The sequence below is a fragment of the Toxotes jaculatrix genome, chromosome 19 (assembly GCF_017976425.1).
Source record: "Toxotes jaculatrix isolate fToxJac2 chromosome 19, fToxJac2.pri, whole genome shotgun sequence".
In the NCBI taxonomy this organism is placed as follows: Eukaryota; Metazoa; Chordata; class Actinopteri; family Toxotidae; genus Toxotes; species Toxotes jaculatrix.
In genome coordinates this window covers 17,934,715-17,957,495 of record NC_054412.1, presented here as the reverse complement: position 1 = coordinate 17,957,495, position 22,781 = coordinate 17,934,715, and the positions used below count along the sequence as shown (strand labels likewise).

The 22,781-nt window shown below is 40.7% G+C and overlaps 4 protein-coding genes across 4 annotated transcripts; 1 reads left to right on the top strand and 3 right to left on the bottom strand.

The window, feature by feature from the left end:
• Positions 1 to 1,885: 1,885 nt before the first annotated feature.
• Positions 1,886 to 2,837, bottom strand: LOC121199994 (trace amine-associated receptor 1-like). Its single transcript, XM_041065021.1, has 3 exons — positions 2,521 to 2,837; positions 2,051 to 2,433; positions 1,886 to 1,911 (listed from the first exon to the last, which is right to left on the bottom strand). Exons 1-3 carry the CDS (start codon positions 2,835 to 2,837, stop codon positions 1,886 to 1,888), a joined length of 726 nt encoding a protein of 241 aa, XP_040920955.1.
• Positions 2,838 to 4,502: 1,665 nt separating this feature from the next.
• On the top strand, positions 4,503 to 10,657 carry LOC121199992 (poly(A) polymerase type 3-like). Its single transcript, XM_041065020.1, has 19 exons — positions 4,503 to 4,510; positions 4,854 to 5,024; positions 5,285 to 5,351; positions 5,471 to 5,552; positions 5,688 to 5,797; positions 5,881 to 5,934; positions 6,032 to 6,143; positions 6,294 to 6,383; positions 6,511 to 6,649; positions 7,057 to 7,129; positions 7,243 to 7,363; positions 7,491 to 7,575; positions 8,718 to 8,771; positions 8,969 to 9,085; positions 9,209 to 9,315; positions 9,405 to 9,667; positions 10,032 to 10,280; positions 10,427 to 10,518; positions 10,645 to 10,657. Exons 1-19 carry the CDS (start codon positions 4,503 to 4,505, stop codon positions 10,655 to 10,657), a joined length of 2,007 nt encoding a protein of 668 aa, XP_040920954.1.
• Positions 10,658 to 12,168: 1,511 nt separating this feature from the next.
• Positions 12,169 to 13,170, bottom strand: LOC121199991 (trace amine-associated receptor 1-like). Its single transcript, XM_041065018.1, has 2 exons — positions 12,843 to 13,170; positions 12,169 to 12,770 (listed from the first exon to the last, which is right to left on the bottom strand). Exons 1-2 carry the CDS (start codon positions 13,168 to 13,170, stop codon positions 12,169 to 12,171), a joined length of 930 nt encoding a protein of 309 aa, XP_040920952.1.
• A 5,870-nt stretch (positions 13,171 to 19,040) lies between these two features.
• LOC121199990 (trace amine-associated receptor 1-like) lies at positions 19,041 to 22,620 on the bottom strand. Its single transcript, XM_041065017.1, has 3 exons — positions 22,487 to 22,620; positions 19,715 to 19,950; positions 19,041 to 19,642 (listed from the first exon to the last, which is right to left on the bottom strand). Exons 1-3 carry the CDS (start codon positions 22,618 to 22,620, stop codon positions 19,041 to 19,043), a joined length of 972 nt encoding a protein of 323 aa, XP_040920951.1.
• Positions 22,621 to 22,781: the final 161 nt, after the last annotated feature.

The window sequence follows — 22,781 nt, the reverse complement described above, 5'->3', positions numbered from 1 at the left end:
ACAACCACTGGATGAATTCCTGTTACTCTTTCTACAGATATTTATGTCTCATAGAGGATTCATCCTAATGACTTCAGGTCAAAGCAGGTCAAAGTTTTCAGTCCTCCAGTCAAATCTGTCAACATGGAGTCGATGGATTGGCATAAAATTGTGTACAGACATTCATGGATCCTTGATGATGCATCCTAATGACTTTCGCGCCACCTTCAGTATGTTTCTGTTCAGTTAATATACTCAGAGAAACACATTTACATTCAGTTGTAACCTGGTTACTGTGAATCTGTGTATACATGCAGCAGGTCAGTGACCAGGTTTCTCCCCTTCCCCTGACAATAATTTAAAACCATGTCTTGCTTATTTTATCTGCTGTAGTGACAGAACACGCTGCTTCTTCACTTTTTTCATTTGAATTGTATTTTAGTGTGTGTGTATGTGTGTGTTTCTTCATCGGAGCAGACTGACAGTGCAGTGAGCAGAGGACAGACAGACGGAGCAGGACTCTACTTCACAGTGCAAATGTGTCTGAATTTTAGCACAGAGTCAAATAGTGATGTGAACAAACTTATTTGGATGTCTGGAGGATACTTTGTGTTAAATTTAGTCAGACTTTGGAAGGAATTAATGTGAACACAAGGACTCAGTGTAATGTTCTCTCCTTTCCTCCAGCCACTTTGCTGTGACATTCCCTGTCCACAGTCTTTTGCATGCATAACTGTAAAAGGCTGATTAGAAAGCTGGGTACTCCTATGCATGGCAGAGAAATCAGAACTCTCCAGGTGAAACCTTCCAGGTTCAATCAGGTTTCTCACTTCCCCTAAACTAATTTCAGAAACCAGGTTTCTTGTATACGTGACATTTGAGAAATCAGCTTACTGGAGAAAAGTGAAGATTGTTTGGTTTCTTCAGTGCATGTAATCACACTGCAGGAGGATCATGTGTGTGGCTTTGGTTGACATTACACCAATGTTGGACAGACTGTCTAGAAATTTGTTTCATTCATTTCACCAAGTGTCATTCTCTATGACACTGTGTTGAAGCACAGTATCACTGCTTTAGACAGTCCTTTTTTCCATGTCTTAGACATATAGTTTATATTTCTATCAGGAAAAGGTGTGTGATGCATAGGTACAATCCAGTAAATTGTGTGACACTTTGAACCAAATTATAACACAATTCATCCTGAGGGGAACGTGAGTGTCTGTACCAGATTTCATGGAAATTCATCCAATAGTTGTTAGAAAAGCTCTTATTGAAACACAGGGCCTTGACTGATCATCATACATCTCTGCTGATGTGAACCATGCCTCAGAAAAAAAACAAGATCTCAGAGCAGTCACGTTGAAGAATTTTATGATTTACATGAAGATTGAAAAGGTTATGAAGTAATCTCACAGAGTTTAGAAGTGGTAATTTTAACCTAAACCACAATGTATCTTAACCGTAAACTTAACATGGTAATTTAATACAAACCATGATCTTTACGTAAACCTAACAAGGTTGTTTTTTTTTTTCCTAAACCTTATCAGTCTTAAAGCATATTTATTTTTCAGCAGTAAGATAACAGCCAACCTGAGATATGTCCTCCCTGTTTGGTTTACAATACATTAAAGGAAAGGATTTGCTGAAACCCTTTTTGTTACACTTTAGACAGTCCTTTATTCCATATCTTAGACATATAGTTTATATTTCTATCAGGAAAAGGTGTGTGATGCATAGGTACAATCCAGTGAACTGTGACACTTTCTCTGTAATATTATATTTTAATATTTCAGTATTCATTATATTATATTTATTATATACATTTCATTGGTCTCCGCACACAGAACAGTAAGTCAGTGCAGTTTGGAGTTTGAAAAATCACCATGGAATATTTTCCCAGAGATGATCATTCTGAAAGCTGATCTGAACCAGCTGTAAAAGTAAGCATAGATAAATGGATTCAGCATAGAATTGGACAGTGTGAGCCAGTTAAGAGTCTCGAGTACAGGAACTGGTACTGAATTATTAGGAAAAGGCAGAAAGGTGATGCAAAAGATGAAAGGAGACCAACACATTAAAAACACTCCCAACACTGTAGCCAGAGTTTTTGTGGCCTTTCTCTCCATCTTACTGACAGCTGCTCCAGACTTTGTGCTCTGACAGGTTGTGTTCTGGATGCTGCGAGCCTGTTTCTGAGCAACAAGGAAAATCTTCAGGTAGATACAGAGCATTGTAATCACTGGGAGGTAAAAGGAGAAAAAAGGTCCAATTATATTTAAATTTGGAATATTGAATATGAGACACCCTCCCTCACAGACATTGTGTTTAAGTCCTACAAATATGATACCAAATCCAGACAGAGCAGAAACGCTCCAGCTCACCAGGATCATCACAACAACAACATGACCATTAATCTTAGTTCTGTATCTCAGAGGCTGACACACTGCATAATATCTGTCAACAGAGATACAACACAAGTTCAGAATAGAAGATGTGCTCAGTGATATATCACAACTGCCTCGTACTTTGCAAAATGAATACTCGTAATACAGACATGAGCTGAGAGAGAACACCATGCTGAAAGGAAAGACTATAATCCCAACAAGCAGGTCAGCCACAGCCAGAGAGAGAATCAGGCAGTTAGTTGGAGTGTGGAGCTGTTTGAAGTAAATGATGGAGATTATAACAAGGAGGTTTCCACATATTGTGATAACAGCCAATAATGCAAGGAAAATATATAATAAAACACATATAAAAGAAGGGTTTCTGGTCAGGACATAATTGAAGTTATCTATTTCATAGCAGGGATGTATGTCAGCCACAACATCAGTCCTGTTGACAGTAACTTCTGCTTCCATGTTCTATTGGATTTTCACAATTCAGTACAATTCATATTATTAGCAACACAGAGAAAATCACATTTAAGGTAATATTTCAGTCAGAAAGTACAGAATGAACTATTTCAGTATTCTTAGAAAAAAAATATGGGGAAAATTTCTATTTTATTTCTTTTTTTAGTTCTAGAAATTTTCATATCATACCTGATAAACCTTCGAGATTGTTCTTGGTCACATTTACAGTTGTGCACTGTCCTAATATTTATCAACCTCTGATGCATTGCGAAAGTTGTTGCCCAATCAGAAATGGGGAAACTGATAATACGGCAAACGAATAAGCAAAGATAACTAATGATGTGTGTGTGTCTGTGTGCGTTCATTCATTGACAGGTTTGCCATATTCACTCAGAACTAAGTTTTAAAAGCCTTAAAATAAAATCACAAAATGACTAACTTTCCCACAGTATTACAGTGTTGGTCTCTCAGTTGGTCACTTGGTGAACCACTTTGGTCCAGACTGAAATTATCTCAACAACCACTGGATGAATTCCTGTTACTCTTTCTACAGATATTCATGTCTCATAGAGGATTCATCCTAATGACTTCAGGTCAAAGCAGGTAGCACAGAGTCAAATAGTGATATGAACAAACTTACTTAAACAGTGGCGAATCTACATTGAATTACTCCCTGGGTGAGACCACCACCCCCGAGCGCCCTGTGCAGAGTCTGAGACAGAGAACTAAAACTATGAAAAGTCAGATCTGCAAAGCATTCCTGTTCATAGCTTCACTGGAAAATGAAACTCTTTGAAAAGCTGAGGGGAACTACAGAGTGAGCTGATCATTTTCTATAGGTTCATCACAAGCCATGCCTTTCACATTACACACAGTCATCTGATCCGTTGTTCATATTCAAATATCGATCAGAGCAGATCTTTGAAATCCACCCAGTGCAGTTGATCCAGAGGAAGGCCGCATGATGATGTTGACATCCAGGAAGGAGTTTCACTACATATAATATTATAATGTCTGGAATCACTTTTTTTTGCATCAGGTGTCACATGACAAATGAGGTTTCTGACTATCTGATATCTACTATTTGATAATGGCTGAATTACTAAAAGAAATGAGAAAAATCAGTTTTCTTGAGGTAAAGAGTCAGTTTCTTTGTTCTTCCAAATGTCTTGGAAACTGGAATTACAGTAATGTCGTGTTTTTGCACCGTGTGTGCAGAAAGTTTAGCTTAAACTTTAAAACATCTGGCAGGTCATTTATACAGCAACTGAGTTTAGACTAAACCACAGGTATAAACGTGCTTGTGTACTTATGTTTATTCATATATTTTACAAATATAGAACATTAATAATCATAATAATAATAATAATAATAATATTCCGATAAAAAAAACATTTGACTGGGTAAAACTTTGAATTTTATTCCAATAATCTGAGGCTGTATCATTTGAACGCAGTTTGGGCTCACGTGTTATTTTTCTCTGTAACGTGCCGTTGCCTTTGATTCGGATTCGAGAGCTGACGTGACAGCGACGGCGTTCGGCCTGAAGTTCAGTGAGCATCTCTGCAACCAGAGTACGCGAGCACTTCATCGGTTTTGCTTAGTTTTACCAAGTGAAAACAAACGATTTGAGAGTCGACACGAGTAAAGAAGAACTTCATCTTTACAACAATGTCTGGGTGAGCACTGCTGTCTTGTTTTTTCTTGTTTATTTAAAGATTCAGGAAGGTTGAACAGGTAAATGAGCAGCGCAGGGCACCTGCTGTTCACACCTGTTACTGATTTTGCAGCAGTTTAACTTGTGATTTTGGAAATGTTTTGGGTTGGTGTTGAGAGCTCCCTTATGATGGGAGTAATATACATAGCTGACACAGTTTATTTGAGATTTCTCAGCACAATAGGAGGCTCCTGTCACCTTATATTTAACACAACACACCTTTTCCTTCCTACTAAGGTTTGTGTGCTTTTTGTTTAATTACTGTTTGATGAAGAGTGTACCAACGTGTAAATGTTCCTTTTCAGACCAAGGAATAGCCAAGATCCATTATTCCCCGAGATACCCAAGACCCATGGTATCACCGGTCCCATCAGCGAGGATCTGCCGGAGGAGGAGGACCTGATCCAGACCAGAAAACTGTGTGAAAGTCTTCAAGCCTGTGATATATTTGAGGACGACTTCCAGCTGCGACACAGGTAGGACACATCTTTTTCTGTCATTACTCTCACTTTGTTTAATCAACAGCGTTTGTAGAGGTAGAATCAAAACAACATGTTGCTTTTGTTGTGACTCAGCATCTTGGATGTTATGCTGCTATTGAGACCACTGGGTTGGTTTTTACTGTGAAAAGAATAATCAGTTAGTTGGTTAAGTTAATTGATAGGGGACAAGTGAAAGAGGACCATAACATGCTTTACTTCAATATTTGAAAATGCTTTTTCTGTTTTATTTGCAGAGAGAACGTTGTCAAGCGGCTGGAGTCCGTGTACCAAGAATGGCTTAAAGAAATGTGTAAAGAAATGGTAAGAAATTGTTGGTGAAATCTTCTGTGCTGTTATTTCAAAAGTATCTTGGAATGTGACACTGAAAACATTTGATTGCACAGACAAGACAGCTTCATTGTTTTGCTTTTTGATTTTAGAACTTACCTGAGGTTGTCACTGACAATGTTGGAGGTAAGATCTTTCCTTTTGGCTCCTTTCACCTGGGATCTCACACCAAAGGTAAGTAAGAGATTCAGGCACATGCAGCACAGGTTCTTTCAGTGGTGGGCTACTGTCTCTGAGAGTATATGGTGAAGATAATGGTCTATTTAAATACAGACTTTCTTCTCATATGGATGTGTGTTTCTTTGACAGGTGCTGATATTGACGCCCTTTGTGTCGGACCTGGATTTCTGGAGAGAAAAGACTTCTTCACTTCCTTCTACGAGAAGCTTAAAGCCCAGAAGGAGGTCACAGAGATACAGGTTTGACATACAAGTGATTTATTGTTTGCATGTCAAAGGATATTTCTTACTCTAGTACAAGTGACTGTTTCTTTTGTCCTCAGGCCGTCGAAGAGGCGTTTGTCCCTGTCATCAAACTGTCCTATGACGGGACTGAGGTAAATAACTAAAAACTCTTCTGTCTGCTGTGTCCTCAGTTACATTTTTGTTTGCATGTGCCTTAATCATTGTTTTTGCGTTTTCATAATTTTCTAGGTGGACTTAGTCTTTGCCCGGCTGCTGCAGAGGTCCATTCCAGAAAATATCAAGATTTGCAGCAACGAGCTCTTGAAGAACCTAGATAAACGCTGCGTCAGGAGTCTCAATGGTAAGCTTCAGATTAAAGTGCAGTATTACCTGACAGCTGTAGTCATTTTCCATTTGTTTATAATTGTGTACCAATTTGTTCATTTGTGATTTGCCCATTTTTACTACAACTGTTTCTCTATGAATCTTTGTTTTCTTTCTGTTTGTATAGGCTACAGAGTGACAGAGGAGATCCTCAGCCTTGTGCCTAATGTGTATAACTTCAGGCTGGCTTTGAGAACCATCAAGCTGTGGGCCAAACGTGAGTTGAACTACACAGGACTAGTTCATGCTGTTAGTCAGTTAGGAGACTGTCAATATGTGGACATGTCCCCTTATATGATAATTAGATGTTTTCTTCATTTTCTCTTCCTCTCATCTCCCTTCAGGTCGTAACATTTACTCTAACATGCTGGGCTTCCTGGGCGGTGTATCGTGGGCCATACTGGTCGCCAGGATTTGTCAGCTATTTCCAAATGCCACCGCTTCCACCCTGGTGACCAAATTTTTTAAGATCTACTCAATGTGGTGAGTTGTCCCAGCATTTCTGGTGGTGTCCTTGTTAAATGTAAAAACATCAATCTGGGTTTTACTGAAAGTCACTTGGCACCGAGATCCACCGTTTTCAGGTCTCTCTCTGTCAGTGGACAGACTCTATATCTGATAAACAGTGTGCACTTACTACAGTAACCAGTTTCTAAAGCTCTGTGTGTTGTTGCTGTAGGAAACGTGTCATAGCAGTTCACATCACTTGGTGCTTTACTCTTAAAATGCAACTTTCTCAATTTTTGAATGGCAACTAGAAAAGAAAATATTTGGTTCTTTTTCAGTTGTGACTTCATTGTCTCGCTGTGAAAATGTAGCTGCATGTTAATGCTTTGTAAAAAGTTGTAGACGAGGAAGAGTGGATTTGAAAAGCTTGTGTTTTGTGTCAGGGTGTGGTCCATCCCAGTTTGCTTGAGGGAGGTAAAAGACTGCCGCTACAACCTTCCTTTCTGGGACCCTAGGGTAAGGCCTCAGCTAAAGCATTTTTACTGAGAGTTCAGGCTACAATCATAGAATCACGTTATCACATTTTAAACTCAGGGAAGCTGAAAATCTGTGTCCTTCTACATTTCCAGGTGAATCCAAGTGACCGCTACCACATAATGCCCATCATTACCCCGGCATACCCACAGCAGAACACGTCCTACAACGTGTCTCCCTCCACATTCACAATCATAATGGAGGAGATCAAACGGGGTATGTAGTCACCTAGCTGACAGCAGCCAATTGCTCACTGCACTGTGGGCCAATTAACCCTTAACTGTCACAAAGCTGATTTTGTTTTTACTTTGACTCAAACAAGCTTTCTCTTCCGTATTCACAGGCCACGCCATCGCTCAGGAGATCCAGCAGGGAAAAGCCACCTGGTCCAAGCTCTTTGAGACTCCAGAGTTTTTCGAGAAGTACCAGTATGTACTGAGCTGCCTAAAGATCCAAATAAGGACTCACATGCTTGCTGCTTTCTAAAATATGGACATTTCTTCCAACATTGTTTTTCATTGTTTATCATTTAGATATTTTTAATATATACCTTCTATACTTCTTTCTGATAAACCTGGAAGACCCATGTAGCTGTGCCTTCAAAGGAGCCAGAGCTTTATAGTTGATGGCTCCTGTTATTTTTTATAAGATATTTATGTACGTAGTTAGTGAAAAAAGAAAATGTCTATACTCTGGTTTCTTTCAAATGATTTTGTGTTGTGTTGTTGTGTTCTGTATCATATGTTTTATTCTGAATTGTGTCAACTTAAATGAATGTGTGTTTGCACATTATGCTTTTTAGGGTGTGACATTGTATTGAAGTTTATTTTGTGATTTGTTTCCTCACAGGAAGCGGCTCAGGGCAGGTTCACTGAGTGTTACATAATGAAACTGATACCTTGTTGTTATTCATTCAAAGTGTTGACTGAGCTCTGTTCAAGTCATTTTAGAGGAGGTGGATGATCTGTTTGTTTCCGTGTGGATTTATGGCTGTGGATTTATATGTTAAATGGCATCTCTAAGCTCTTAATATGCTGTTGCAGAACTTAAATGTGCACTTGGTCTTGAAGCTTGAATGCTGATTGTTCTGATTTATTTGCAAACCAGGTGTTGTTCTCTTTTCTATTGCAGATAATATAATGTCTCTGTTTGAATAAATCTGCCGTGTGTTCTGATCTCACTTTTTTACTTTGAGGAAGTTTGACAGAAACTCTTCATGATCTCTTACAATCATTTGGTGACAGAAAGATCAGAACAGGCAGAAAATCCTTGATATGGCTAATTATATTAGTTATTAGCAGTTGTTTTCAGCTTTTAAGTTGCATTGTTGAGTTTTGGCATTAAATACAAAAGCACCTATCACTCAGGTTTAAAACAACACAGTTTTTAGACTGGGATCCATCTTTGTTACTCATTGTGCTGTACAGTGACTTGACCTTGATCAGAAATGAACTCACAGCTCTCTGTGTTGGTAAAATAGAAATGATTATTCCTGTAGTGAGATCCCAGCCTGTGTACAAAGGCTCAGTGCTGTGATGTGTTGCCATCGTTCTGTCTCTTATGTTTGAAGGCATTACGTTCTGCTCCAAGCAAAGTCCACCACAGACAAGCAGCATATTGGATGGTGAGTACAGAGAACATAGAAAATGAGAAGCCATGTTTCAGTAAAAGCTTTTTTAGACAGTCTCACATCTTTGGCTGAAACGGCTTCTTATTCATGTCTGAGCTTCTCCCTGAGTTAGAAAAGAGTTTTCATATTTTCTGTCCAGATACCTGAGTGCTTTGTTCTTTCTGAACATTATGCTTTGTTCCCTCTGTCAGGACTAGCCTGGTGGAGTCGAAAATCAGACTCCTGGTGGGAATTCTGGAGAGGAATGTGAGCATTTCCCTGGCTCACATTAATCCACAGCTGTTCCCTGGACCCAGGAAGAACAACATGTAAGGATGTGATTTTATGGTTCTATTTCAACTAATTGCAGCAGAGAGAAAGCGTTAAAGCACGCTCCTTATTTTGGTATGTAGGTGTTGTACTGTCAGCTCACTGACCTGTTTCTGTGTCAGAGAGGGAGTGAGCACATCATGGCTTATTGGACTCATCTTAAATACAGACGGGTCCAGAAACCAGAAAATAGACCTGACCTCTGACCTCCTCTCTTTCACTGATGCCAGTATGTTTTTTCATTCTTTTCATGTTTAATTGAAATGGAGCAATGTTGTGAAAAATGATGAAGCGTATTTTTATTTTGTGCTGTTGCAGTCTACACCCAGGCAAAGACCAGTGAACTGTATGAAGAGGGAATGACCGTATCGGCCATGTACATGCAGAGGGAGAACCTTTGCTGGCAGATGCCTGATGGCTCACGGAAAAAGGTTTTCAGCCCAAAACCACAGTCTGCAGTGAGCCACCAGATCTCTGCACCAGCAAATCATACAGCACCTGATGGCGCATGTCAGCCAGGGACAAAGAGAAAAGGCTGGCCTCAGTCTGAGATGCCAGCTGAAAAGATGAAGACCGACAAGGTTTGCACAACCATTCCATGCTTTGTTGAAGATAAAATCACTTATTCCTAATACTTGCAGGTTAAAGCATTTTTGTAGCTATAACTCTCGAACAGAGCCAGGCTGGCTGTTTCCTAATGTTTCCAGTCTTTCTGCTAAGCTAACTGGATGTTGGTTGTAGCTTTGTATTTAACGTACAGATATAAGAGTGGCATCAATCTTCTTATCTAAGTCTGAGCAAGAAAGTCAATAATCATATTTTTCAAAACTAATCCTTGAACATTTTCTACGACTTGTGTTAAGATATTGGTCAAAACTAAATGCAGTAACTGAGCTTTTTCTGAGAATGTTACCATAAAAAACATATTTTCCTTGTTCCCTACAGGAATCGGCGTCTGTGTCCACAGCCACTCCCTCCTCCGTGACTCCACAGGCCACAAAAAGACCTCGTTCTCCATGTTCAGATGCGTCAACATCCAAGAGGATCAAAACTGACACTGAACCACAACAGGAGACAAAACAAACCTGCCATGACGAGTCAGGCGTCTTGCTCAGTAAGAGTCCGTCTCCAAGCAAAAAGAGACCTGGCACTCCTGAGCTTGAGACGCCGACAAAGAAACCAAGATATGACCTGGTATGTTGTGGGAGGTGTCCTGTTAACATACATTATTAAACTTCTCAGCTTGCAGTTAGATGAACAAAGTCTTGCTAAGAGACTTAGTACTAGTAAAGATACTCACATGTTGTGACTTATCTCACTGTCTGTTCCCTCCCTCTCAGAATCAGCCCACTGTTGAGCTGAGTGACCAGCTTCCCGGCCCTGCCAAACCTGTCAGTGTGAAGAAAGGCTCCATCAAACTACACCTCATCAGGTACAGCAAAGAATTAGACTATGTTGCAGCTGGTCCCTTTCTCACTGTGTTAATGATGGTGGTGTTAGATGCTGTTCCATGAACTTATTGCTCTTACAGTCCTGTTCCTCACTGTTTCTCTTACAGCAGGCGAAACTGATTGAGCTCCACTGACTCACTGAAGGGCCTGAGGAAAAACCTGATCTTATTTTTTGTTGTCTTCTTTTTTTCTTATTTCTGTATCTTTTATTTCTTAATTTGTGTTTCATCATTAAATAATTTAATAAACCAACATGGATCATCTGCTATGGTTTTTAATTAGTCTCAAAACCGTGCATATAAAAACCAGGTGCATGCACGTGATAAGAATTCACAGAACAGTATCTGCGAGCGGACAACCGTCCTCACTTGGATCATTTCTGCTCCACCTGCACAAACGTGATCTAAAGCCTAGTCCAAAGATCAGTGTCAGCAGGCCTGGCAGAAGCAGATGAACTGTAGAGTCTGATGTACTTACTGTGGGTACAGTTACTTTATTTGAAAAATAAAAGACAACAAAATGTGTGGGCTATGCTTTGGGATTATACCTGTAATACAAGTAAGGAGTGAAAGGTAGCGTGAAGCTGCCACCACCTTTGTTACCCGGTCTGGCCCGGTGTCACAGGCAAAAGAGTAGAAAGTGTACAGGAGGGACGGGTTCTAAAAGCAAGCTGGGTCGCCTGCAGCTACAGGGGGCGCCAATTTGCCAATTCCCAAAAAAGTAATATGATAGATAATAGAAAACTGCTTAGCAGCGCAGATTTTTTATTTTTATTTATTTTTTTACGTGGTTGTGCCGCCCCCCCATGTGATGCTGACCCAGGCGGCTGATGTCTGGAGGATGCTTTGTGTTAAATTTAGTCAGACTTTGGAAGGAATTAATGTGAACACAAGGACTCAGTGTAATGTTCTCTCCTTTCCTCCAGCCACTTTGCTGTGACATTCCCTGTCCACAGTCTTTTGCATGCGTACCTGTAAAAGGCTGATTAGAAAGCTGGGTACTCCTATGCATGGCAGAGAAATCAGAACTCTCCAGGTGAAACCTCCCTGGTTCAATCAGGTTTCTCACTTCCCCTAAACTAATTTCAGAAACCAGGTTTCTCATATACATGACATTTGAGAAATCAGCTTACTGGAGAAAGTGAAGATTGTTTGGTTTCTTAAGTGCATGTGATCACACTGTATGATGATCATGTGTGAGGCTTTGGTTGACGTTACACCAAAGTGGCATAGAGTGTCATGAAATCTGGTTCATTCATTTCACCAAGTGTCATTCTAGTGACTCTGTGACACTGTGTTGAGGCACAGTGATACTTTGAACCAAATTATAACACAATTCATTCTAAGGGGAATGTGAGTGTCTGTACCAGATTTCATGGAAATTCATCCTATAGTTGTTAGAAAAAAAAAAAAGAAAACTCTTTTTGTTACACCATCGCTACTTTAGACAGTCCTTTATTCCATATCTTAGACATATAGTTTATATTTCTATCAGGAAAAGGTGTGTGATGCATAGGTACAATCCAGTGAACTGTGGCACTTTCTCTGTAATATTATATTTTAATATTTCAGTATTCATTATATTATATTTATTATATACATTTCAGTGGTCTCTGCACACAGAACAGTAAGTCAGTGCAGTTTGAAGTTCGCAAAGTCACCATGGAATATTTTCCCAGAGATGATCATTCTGAAAGCTGATCTGAACCAACTGTAAAAGAAAGCATAGATAAATGGATTCAGCATAGAATTGGACAGTGTGAGCCAGTTAAGAGTCTCGAGTACAGGAACTGGTATTGAATTATTAGAAAAAGGCATAAAGGTGACGCAAAAGAAGAAAGGAGACCAACACATTAAAAATACTCCCAACACTGTAGCCAGAGTTTTTGTGGCCTTTCTCTCCATCTTACTGACAGCTGCTCCAGACTTTGTGCTCTGACAGGTTGTGTTCTGGATGCTGCGAACCTGTCTCTGTGCAACAAGGAAAATTTTCAGATAGATACAGAGCATTGTAATCACTGGGAAGTAAAAAGAGAAAATACGTCCAACTGTGTTTGCCATGAGAACATCAATTAAACACCTTTCATCACATTTTTCATTGTTTAATCCAGCAATAATGACACCAATTCCAATCAGAGCAGAAATACCCCAGCTCACCAGGATCATGATCACAACAACACGATGGTTGATTTTACTTCTGTATGTCAGAGGCTGACACACTGCATAATATCTGTCAATAGAGATACAGCACAAGTTCAGAATAGAAGATGTGCTCAGTGATATATCACAACTGCCTCGTACTTTGCAAAATAAATGATCATAGTACAAACATGAGCTGAGAGAGAACACCATGCTGAAAGGAAAGACTATAATCCCAACAAGCAGGTCAGCCACAGCCAGAGAGAGAATCAGGCAGTTAATTGGAGTGTGGAGCTGTTTGAAGTAAATGATGGAGATTATAACAAGGAGGTTTCCACATATTGTGATAACAGCCAGTAATGCAAGGAAAATATATAATAAAACACATATAACAGAAGGGTTTCTGGTCACGACATAACTGAAGTTATCTATTTCATAGCAGGGATGTATGTCAGCCACAACATCAGTCCTGTTGACAGTAACTTCTGCTTCCATGTTTTTGGATTTCTGCAATTCAGTACAATTCATATTATTAGCAACACAGAGAAAATCACATTTAAGGTAATATTTCAGTCAGAAAGTCCAGAATGAACTATTTCAGTTTTCTTAGAAAAAAAACATGGGAAAAATCTGTTTTAGTTCTTTATGAAATTTTCATATCATACCTGATAAACCTTCTGGGTCATCAGTGCATCAGTGGTGATGGCTGCTCTTCTTTCACATGTGCAGCTGAGGAGGAAATAAATATTTATCAATCTCTGTTGCATTGCTGTAATTATTGCCCAATCAGAAATGGGAAACTGATAAGACGACAAACGAATAAGCAAAGATGACAATGATGCAATGAGGTGCAATGATGTGTGTGTGTGTGTGTTCTATGTGTGACAGTTCACAACAATAATCAGATCACTTTTCAGCTGTTTTCAGATCGACTAAATACAAATCCATATGTTCATTTTACCACCTTTTGATTCTCAGTCTGCATTAGCACCAGGCCCATGTTGTAATAATAATCATGTCTGAGCAAGGAATAATCATGGTGCTGATGAGGTGATGGATGGACCTGTACCAATAAGCTGTCCTATTCCATTAGTGGAGTACACTCACTGAGCATTAGTGGAATACATTCATTGAGCTCCCCACAAAATGTGGTTTTTTTTCACAATTCATGCATAACATGTAAGTCTGTTATTAATCAATGTTTTTATTAATGAAATTTCATCCTTCATGGCTTTTGTTGGTCTCCGGACATGATTGTTTGCCATTAGGTAATAACTGACCTGTCACTGGTGACCTTAATTGAGAACTGATCATCATTCAATGCTCTGAAAGCTTCACTTGATGTCAGAAAGCATTGAAAATGCCACGTTTAGTGAGACCAGAGACAGTAGTATCACATCACGTCACATACACTGCTGTATGTCTGTTTTGTTCTTTGTAGCAAAGATGAACTGAGTCCTTTCATCATTAACTTGGTATCTTCATTCTTTCATGTTCTAGTCACCTATCTCATCACCTGCATCCTACCACCCGGCTTCCGTACCTGAGCCTTAATGTCCACTGGCATGATAACAATTACTGCCACCCTGTAGTCTAATGTACCACCTGATCATTACAGTCCTCACTTCTTTAAACACTGCAAAACTGAACAGTGAATCACAGATCTATGTGAGTTATCTTAACAGCATGTTCAGCATGATGCTGTAACACTTGCATTTTGTATGAAATAACCAGTAGATCTGCTAAAAAATAAAATAAAAAAATAAAAAAAATAATCCGAAAACGTATCCAAACAAACTGGTGCACACTGTGTGGTCTGTGTGTTTTGTCTTATGCTGCATCCCACAGCGTTGGCAGCTGAACATTCCTCCGTCAGTCCGCTGCTCCTCATCTGTGCGCCGAGATCTGTCTGAACGTCCTCACTTCCATCTAGAACAGCTCCCTCACCTGGCAAATATTGATAGCACCTTCCAGAGTCAACTCCGTTTCCCTCAGTAGTCCTTCTCTGACCTTTTTAATTTTCCACGCCGATAACTACATCATTAACTTGGCGTCTTCATTCTTTCATGCCACCCTGTAGTCTAATGTGTAATACCACCTGATCATGACAGTCCTCACGAGGACTGTCAGTTCATTGTAATTCCTGAGCGTCATGAGCGCGCACACTGTGCGGGCTTCCATTAAGCTGAATAAATGATGTATTTGAGTGACCGTCTGGTTGATTGGCTGTCACTTCTGATCTAATCTGTCCAAGACTTGCAGCGCGCGTGTGCGCGCGCGAATGTGCACAGTGTGCACGTGTGTGTCTTTGATGTCATACATAGACATCAAAGACACACAGTGTGCACGTGTGTGTCTTTGATGTATGTATGACGCACTTATCCAAAGTGACGTCACAGTCGAAGCTCTAAATTGATGGTAAAACCTGCATTTAGCCGCTCAAATAGTGACAATAAGACGAAAGAAAAGCAGACTAGAAGACTTTTCAAAGACTAAAAGAACTGTCAAGACCACACTTATCTCTCAAAACCACAATCAAGGAACAATGTCTAAATTGGCACAAACTGAATCCCCACTTCCCAGGCCAAAGATCACACAAGAGGATTTTCGGCCTGTGGTTAAAAAGTACATTGAACAAATTGATGAAAACGAACGTGCCATGATAGCTAGAGGGTTACAACAAAACCACTCTCTAGCTGTCTTGGCCGAAATGATAACAGATTTGGTACAAATCAGTGTCAGATGTTTACTGACAGAGCTCATGGCATTGCCTGAAGAAGGCTTTGTCAGAGCAGATGTTACAGCGGCACTGAAGGACTCACGTCTGGCAGACTCCCTTGCGGAAGGTTTCGCTGATGCTCTTCACCTCCCACATGAAGAATGTGAGAGGCCTGAAGAGCTGGCAAAACTGATTGAGTTAGAGGTGTCACAGAAAGTGAAGTCTATTGTAGACCATGTTTCTGAAAACCAGGCTTTATCAACAGAGCCCGTATGCTTTGTCAGTGACAGCGTGCCCACACCAACCCTCTGTCAATTAGTGACTCAAGCTCTCGAATATCTGAGCAGATGTTTCCGTAGGTTGAGCTCCCAGTGTCTGGGCATGCGCTGGCACTCAACAAAAACAGATTCACAGATTCAGCTCCTTCAAAGTGAAACAGATGGATTTGAGAGCCCTCAGACATCTACTCTCACTGAATCTTTGACAGAGATTTTGATCAAATGGTCCAGTGGGACATCAGACATGGCAGAGGAGGGTGAAACTACCGACCTACCCACTTCACGCCCCTCACGCCCTGCACCCTGCTCACCTTCCCCAGCTTCCCGACCTTCCCCACCTTCCCGACCTTCCCCAGCTTCCCGACCTTCCCCACCTTCCCGACCTTCCCCACCTTCCCCACATTCCCCATCCTCCCTACGCTACCCATCTGCCCGATGTTCCGTACCCACGCTCACTGAACTAGATGCCTTTGGCGCTGCAACGGACATCACACACATCATTCAGCAAGAGCTACATCATTCTGGCAGTGAGGAAAATGTCTTAAAACCTTCAAGACCTTGTTTTAATATCATGTCAATCATTGACAGGTTGAAAGTCTTTTTCTCCACACTTGAAACATCCACAGAAGCCACTGCTACTCCCAAAAAGAAAGCACGCTTTATCAGCTTTGTCCAAAAGCAGTTTGACAAAATGATGGCAAAGCTGAAGAGTGCTGAAAAAGACTCAGTGTTGCTGGTGAGTCTTAAAAAGGATTCAGGGTCCTGTCAACTCAGTCACATGGAGCCTAGGGGTTCTGTTGAGACTGCTAACGACATGATACCTGGATGTGTTCCAGACTCACCCAGACATACACCTGGCATCATAACATGTGAGTTTGCTGACTTGTTTGACAAAGTGCTCAAAATGGAACATACCACCAAAGCAAACAAATTGGAACAAATTAAATCAAATGGCGAGCTCAGAAAGTTTTCAGAGAGACTCGTCCAGAACATATTAGATTATATGATGGCTACTGAGACAGATCAGATGCCCCTGGATGCAACGAACAGATGTCTCTCTGACTCTAACATTTCAACACATGTGAGGACGGTGGGTGCGCGACACCTTTCTCCTCAAGTTGTGGTTGCTATGGTAGAGAACGCAGTAGAAAAGTTCCTGCAGCAGAGCCTTCTCTGGATGGAGTGGGAGCCATCAGTGACAGCAAGTCACAGTGAGGAAGTGTCCGGTGCGCTAGGTGACATCCTGGACCTCATCACAGACAAGCTGACAACATCAGAGGAAAATACCGGGCCAGAGTCCCGTGAAGCCAGCCACAGTCTGACTTCAGAACCCTTTGATGCACAAACATCAAGTGATACACTTGATGTTTGTGCATCACTTGATAATGAAGCTTCAGACAGTGAAAGCAGTCTTGTGATCATAGTGGTGGATGCTTCAAGTGACAAAACTCCTGGACAATCCTCTGAGCCTAGACCAGTCCCATCCCCAGAGCCTAGACCAGTCCCATCCCCAGAGCCTAGACCAGTCCCATCCCCAGAGCCTAGACCAGTCCCATACCAGTCCAGTCCAGTGTCAATCGAGAAACAGGAAAATGAGGGATCTGTGCCAGATAATCAGACATTTATAGAACCTGTTGTTTGTGCAACACTTGATAATGAAGCTTCAGACAGTGAAAGCAGTCTTGTGATCATAGTGGTGGATGCTTCAACTGACAAAACTCCTGGACAATCCTCTGAGCCTGGACCAGTCCCATCCCCTGAGCCTACACCAGTCCCATACCAGTCCAGTCCAGTGTCAATCGAACAACAGCAAAATGAGGGATCTGTGCCAGATAGTCAGTCATCTTCTCTATCAGAGACCGTGATCAACAGCCTCATCACTGCGCTTTTCTTTAAGATTGCCTCCAAATCCCGGGGTAGAAGCAATGAGTTTTTTCAGGCATTAAATATGAATAACACAACTGAGCGACTGGACGAGATTAGCACCTGTGACCCTAGGGTCAGAAAAATCATGAGGAACATGAAAAAAATTAACAAAGCTGTGATAAAAGACCTCCGGAAGGAGTTTGGCTCTTCAGAGAAACTAATAGAGGCTGCATTTGCATCAAAAGACACACATTTTGAAGATGCTGTTGCAAAGTATGTAAAATTCCATCTGAGTGCCCTCCTTGACCGTCTTCCAAAGAGGAAGTCCCTAGCTGCCAGGTTCTTCTCAGCTTTAACAAAACCCTTCCGGTGGTGCATTGAGAGCCACTGTGAAGAATAATTACCCCTCAATTAACCCCAACCCTAAAACCATGTCATATGCTTCAAATTGGCATTTAAAGACATGACCCCCCCCCCCCCCCCCACCCCAAACACACCCCATACCCCACCCCAACACTCCCTCCCCCTTTACTGTGGTTTTACTCCGGGTGCTCCGGTTTCCACAACACCCCCACCCCAAACACACCCCATACCCCACCCCAACACTCCTCCCCCCTTTACTGTGGTTTTACTCCGGGTGCTCCGGTTTCCACAACCCCCCCCCCCCCCCCCCCACCCCCCCCTCCAAAAAAACAAATAAAAAAAAAAAAACATTTTTAGTTTACTTGTGTTTTTTTCCTCTAGACTCAGGTTTATTGTGATTAAAATATGTAATTTATCAGGATTAATATACTGATTCCTTTCTAACAATTTCTTATTTTATCTCAGATCTGAGCACTTTAGGAAATGTTGCAAACACCCAACATCTGTAATGACTGTATTTAGTGGTTGTGTGTGTCTGTGTGAAATGCAAGCAGTTTTAATAATATTCTCCAGAAGATAGCCTGTAAAAGAATATGATTTGACCCATCTCTAAAATCAATGCATCTTTAACTCTGCTGTATTCAGCGCTGTATGCTGCCACCAGTGGAGGTTCTACATTGAATTACTCCCTGGGCAAGACCCCCTCTGAGCGCGCCCCCCACCCCAAAAAAGAAAAGACATTTCACACTAACAGCCATGTTTTAACAATATTTATATTATAACAATTAAAATAAATAAAATTTAGTACCAAAGTACCAGGCTGTCATAGTCAGGCTTTAACATGGTTTTACAAAAATTAAATCAAGCTTATAAATAGTTTTCTTGATGAATATATGTGTAATTTTGCTACAGGTGATTCTCTGGTGTTTGGTTTTTTTGTTTGTTTGTTTGTTTGTTTTTTGTCTTATTTACTTTTGTTTCTTATTATTTATTTATAAAATGCCTCTGAACACTGCTTTCAAACACACCGCTTTTTAGAGGATTTTTATATGCAATTCAAGTTCAAGCTCAATGTACAGTACAGAAAAATAATCATCTTTATTGAGTCAACCTTTATCATCAGCAATTCAAACAATGAGTCAAGACAGTGTGAAGTTAGTAAAATCACCCTGAAATACCTTTCCAGACATGATCATTCTGAATGCCGACCTGAACCAGCTGTAAAAGAAAGCATAAATGAATGGATTAAGCATTGAATTTGCTAAGGTAATCCAGTTAAGAGTCTCAATCACAGGGACTGGTACTGAATTATTACTAAAAGGCACAAAAGTTATACAAAGAAAAAGAGGAGTCCAGCAGATCAGGAAAACTCCCATAACTGTAGCCAGAGTTTTTGTGGCCTTTCTCTCCATCTTACTGACAGCTTCTCCAGACTTTGTGCTCTGACAGGTTGTGTTCTGGATGCTGCGAGCCTGTCTCTGTGCAACAAGGAAAATCTTCAGGTAGATACAGAGCATCACAACAGCGGGTAGATAAAATGAAAAGGTAGGCCCCAAAGTGTTTGGTAGAAGAACATCCACAGAACAGTCTTCTTCACAGTTTTCATGGTTCAGTCCTGCTATTATTATACCAATTCCAGTCAGGACAGAAATACTCCAGTTTACCAGAATCATGATCACAACAACACGACCATTTATTTTAGTCCTGTATGTCAGAGGCTGACACACTGCGTAATATCTGTCAACAGCTATACAACATAAATTCAGGATAGAACATGTGCTCAGTGATACATCAAAGCTACCTCGTATTTGGCAAAATAAATCTTCATGATACAGACAGGAGCTGAGAGAGAACACCATGCTGAAAGGAAAAACTAAAACCCCAACAAGCAGGTCAGTCACAGCCAGAGAGAGAACAAGATAATTTGTTGGAGTGTGGAGCTGTTTGAAGTAAATGATGGAGATTATAACCAGAAGGTTTCCACATATTGTGACAACAGCTAATAAACTAAGGAAGACATACAATAAAACACATATAACAGAAGGGCGGCTTGTTAGTACATAAGAAAAATGGTCTATTTCATAGCAGGGATGTAAATCATTAACAACATTAGTACTGTTGACAGACGCCTCTCGTTCCATGCTTCCAGGTTTCAGGAATTCCAGGAATATTCCCTATTCAAACATTAATATTGGAAAAACATTATTAAAACATTTTTGAAAAAATGCACAATATCACTATCATTGTGGAAGGAGAAGAAAAGAAGAGAGGTTATCAGTTCTTATTGGTTCTTGTTTCATTCAAAGCCTATTAGCCCATCTAAGATCTGTGAAGCTGCTCTGATGTTTGTCCTCGTCACTGCTCCACTGAACAGTAGCTGTGGACTTTAACATCGTTCAGCCTCTGACTCATTAGAATAATTAACCATCTCTATTATTAGTCTGTAGTTGTCCAGTAAGATTTTACAGCAATGAATCCTTGAGTCTCTTGAGATGCCCAATGATGGTTATGATGATGCACCAGTTTGTGTTGTGTTTGTGTTATTGGCCCTGTGTCCTCTTACATACAAACTTCTAAATTAAATAGATTTGTACTGACAGAAAATACATGAATAACAACTCTGGCTAATGAAAAGTCAATAAATCAAAAATGCTAAACACTTGCTTCTGCTCCACGGGCAGATCTGCGAATGCCTGAAGATTCTCATGGTGCCACTGCTGTTTGTAGTACAGTGTGGTAGCTCACAATCGACTTCAAATCTGTAGCTTGCAACACACTGGTGAGGCCCTTCTAACCTCTAGAGGGCACTGATGAGAAAGGTCAGAGCCCAAAAGCAGAAGATCAGATTTCTCTAGCAGTTCATGCAGAATCATGCAGATCCTTGGCTTCACTTCCTGTATGTTTTTCCCCTTACACACAGGTTTACAAAGCACCATGTAACCTGGTGTCAAACCCTAAACCTAAGTCTGAATGGTTCCCATGAGTAAAGACAATAAAGTTGGTAAAAACAAGTTACACTTGATCTTCAGCCACCCTTTTAAGTCATGGTTGCTAAGCCATTAACCTTAAAAACAGTCTTTGTACAGGCCGAGTTTTATAGTGAACTAAACAAAACCAATTATATAGAATAGAATAATATGATATACAGTAATGTGCTGTAAATATATGATTAATACATTTATGAATGCATTTATCTATAAAGCATCTTTTGAATTTGAAATTGAGCTTGAACCAGCAGCAGACTTTACTGCTAAACTGAAGACAGTCAGAACCTGTGCTGTAGCATAATGTACCCTGCTGTGATTCCTTATGGACGTGTGTACTGACTGATGTGTGTTTCATGTTGCAGGCAAGCATCATTAGCAAAATGAATCAAAATTTCCACCTGAGAAGCTTCAGTGGATAAAAGATGTTACTTCTTAAAATGTTTGTTGATATCTTTTTTTTTTAAAACAAAAGTTTAATGCCCAGGTTTCCAGTTAGACGATGTGCTGCAACAGCCTCCAATTAGAGGTGTGAATGTATGGTGTAGTTGTTGGTCCCTGAGCAGCCTTTATCACACACACACACACACACACACACACACACACACACACACACACACACACACACACACACACACACACACACACACACACACACACACACACACACTCTTCATGCCTGCATCATCTCATCTCTTCAACCTGGGGCCTTATTGTTTTCTAGGAATAACAAAACAACTTAATGATGTGAATGATGACATGATGCACCCACAGAGTGCAACTTAATGAGGAGCAAGGAACAAACAAGAAAGCTGAGAATGGCCATCCTAATAATCCCAATAAGTCTGAAGTGTTCATGTGTGTCAAAACTACAGTTCAGTCTGTTTGGTTTGCCTCCATTTGCATTATGGTGCCATGTGACTGTGCACAGAAGACACTGGGCTTATGTTTTAACCCTGTAGTGACACAGTTTGGACTTACTGTATATTTAATGTATATTTCTGATCTACCCCTATGGTTAAAATCTGGTTTTATGGTTAAAATCTTCAACGATTTGGTGGAGATCAGAGAAAGATTGCTTTCATGGTTCAAAGAAACCAACATAAGTAAAATTGTGGAAACTTTTAATTTAATTTCCAGAGAATTGAATTTTCCAGTTAGGTGCCATTTAACCTTTGCAGAGGAAGAGTCATCGAATTTGGGACAGTTTACTCTACAGGAAGAGCAACTAAAATGACCTTAGACAGCAACATGTTTGCAGTGAGGCCTCATCCCAAAGCTCCTTCCTGCTGTAACATCAGAAGTGAAAAAAAAGTCTTTGAAAATACAAACAAGTATGTGACCTATGCAGTTTTGTTGGAATGGCACAGGAATCTGAGCTTGAATTATCAATCAATTATTAATATATCATAAGTAAATAAAGCAACGACTTCAGACTGGTCGCCTTGACCTCCCATCTGATGAAGACCATGGAGAGGCTCATCCTCAGCCACATTCGCTCCATGATGAGCACAGTGAAGGACCCACTGCAGTTTGCCTATTGGCCGAAGATCAGGGTGGACGACGCTCTCATCTAGCTGCTGCATCGGGCACTGACTCACCTTGAGACCGCTGGGAGCTCTGTGAGGGTCATGTTTTCTGATTTTTCCAGTGCTTTCAACACCATCCAGCCAGCGCTGCTGTGAGGGAAGCTGGAGGGGGCAGGGGTGGATGAACAGCTGGCCACATGGACCATTGGCTACCTGACTAACAGACCGCAGTACGTGAGGCTGCACAGCTGTGTGTCTGAGGTAGTAGCCTGCAGCACTGGGGCCCCTCAGTGAACAGTATTCTCACCATTCCTCTTCACCCTCTACACGTCAGACTTCACTTACAACACCATTCAGTATCTGTACA

What these genes read in the sequence shown, in the direction of transcription:
- LOC121199994 (XM_041065021.1), bottom strand. Translation starts at nt 2,837, where the DNA reads ATGGAAGCAGAAGTTACTGTCAACAGGACTGATGTTGTGGCTGACATA. An exon ending in AGCTCATGTCTGTATTACGA is followed by an intron (nt 2,434 to 2,520) that starts GTATTCATTTTG and finishes CTCTGTTGACAG; the next exon opens with ATATTATGCAGTGTGTCAGC. An exon ending in GTTGGGAGTGTTTTTAATGT is followed by an intron (nt 1,912 to 2,050) that starts GTTGGTCTCCTT and finishes TTACTTTTACAG; the next exon opens with CTGGTTCAGATCAGCTTTCA.
- LOC121199992 (XM_041065020.1), top strand. An exon ending in TGTCCTATGACGGGACTGAG is followed by an intron (nt 5,935 to 6,031) that starts GTAAATAACTAA and finishes ATAATTTTCTAG; the next exon opens with GTGGACTTAGTCTTTGCCCG. An exon ending in CATCAAGCTGTGGGCCAAAC is followed by an intron (nt 6,384 to 6,510) that starts GTGAGTTGAACT and finishes ATCTCCCTTCAG; the next exon opens with GTCGTAACATTTACTCTAAC.
- LOC121199991 (XM_041065018.1), bottom strand. Translation starts at nt 13,170, where the DNA reads ATGGAAGCAGAAGTTACTGTCAACAGGACTGATGTTGTGGCTGACATA. An exon ending in GTACTATGATCATTTATTTT is followed by an intron (nt 12,771 to 12,842) that starts GCAAAGTACGAG and finishes GTATCTCTATTG; the next exon opens with ACAGATATTATGCAGTGTGT.
- LOC121199990 (XM_041065017.1), bottom strand. Translation starts at nt 22,620, where the DNA reads ATGGTCCATGTGGCCAGCTGTTCATCCACCCCTGCCCCCTCCAGCTTC. An exon ending in GAGCTCCCAGCGGTCTCAAG is followed by an intron (nt 19,951 to 22,486) that starts GTGAGTCAGTGC and finishes TGTACTAACAAG; the next exon opens with CCGCCCTTCTGTTATATGTG. An exon ending in GTATCATGAAGATTTATTTT is followed by an intron (nt 19,643 to 19,714) that starts GCCAAATACGAG and finishes GTATAGCTGTTG; the next exon opens with ACAGATATTACGCAGTGTGT.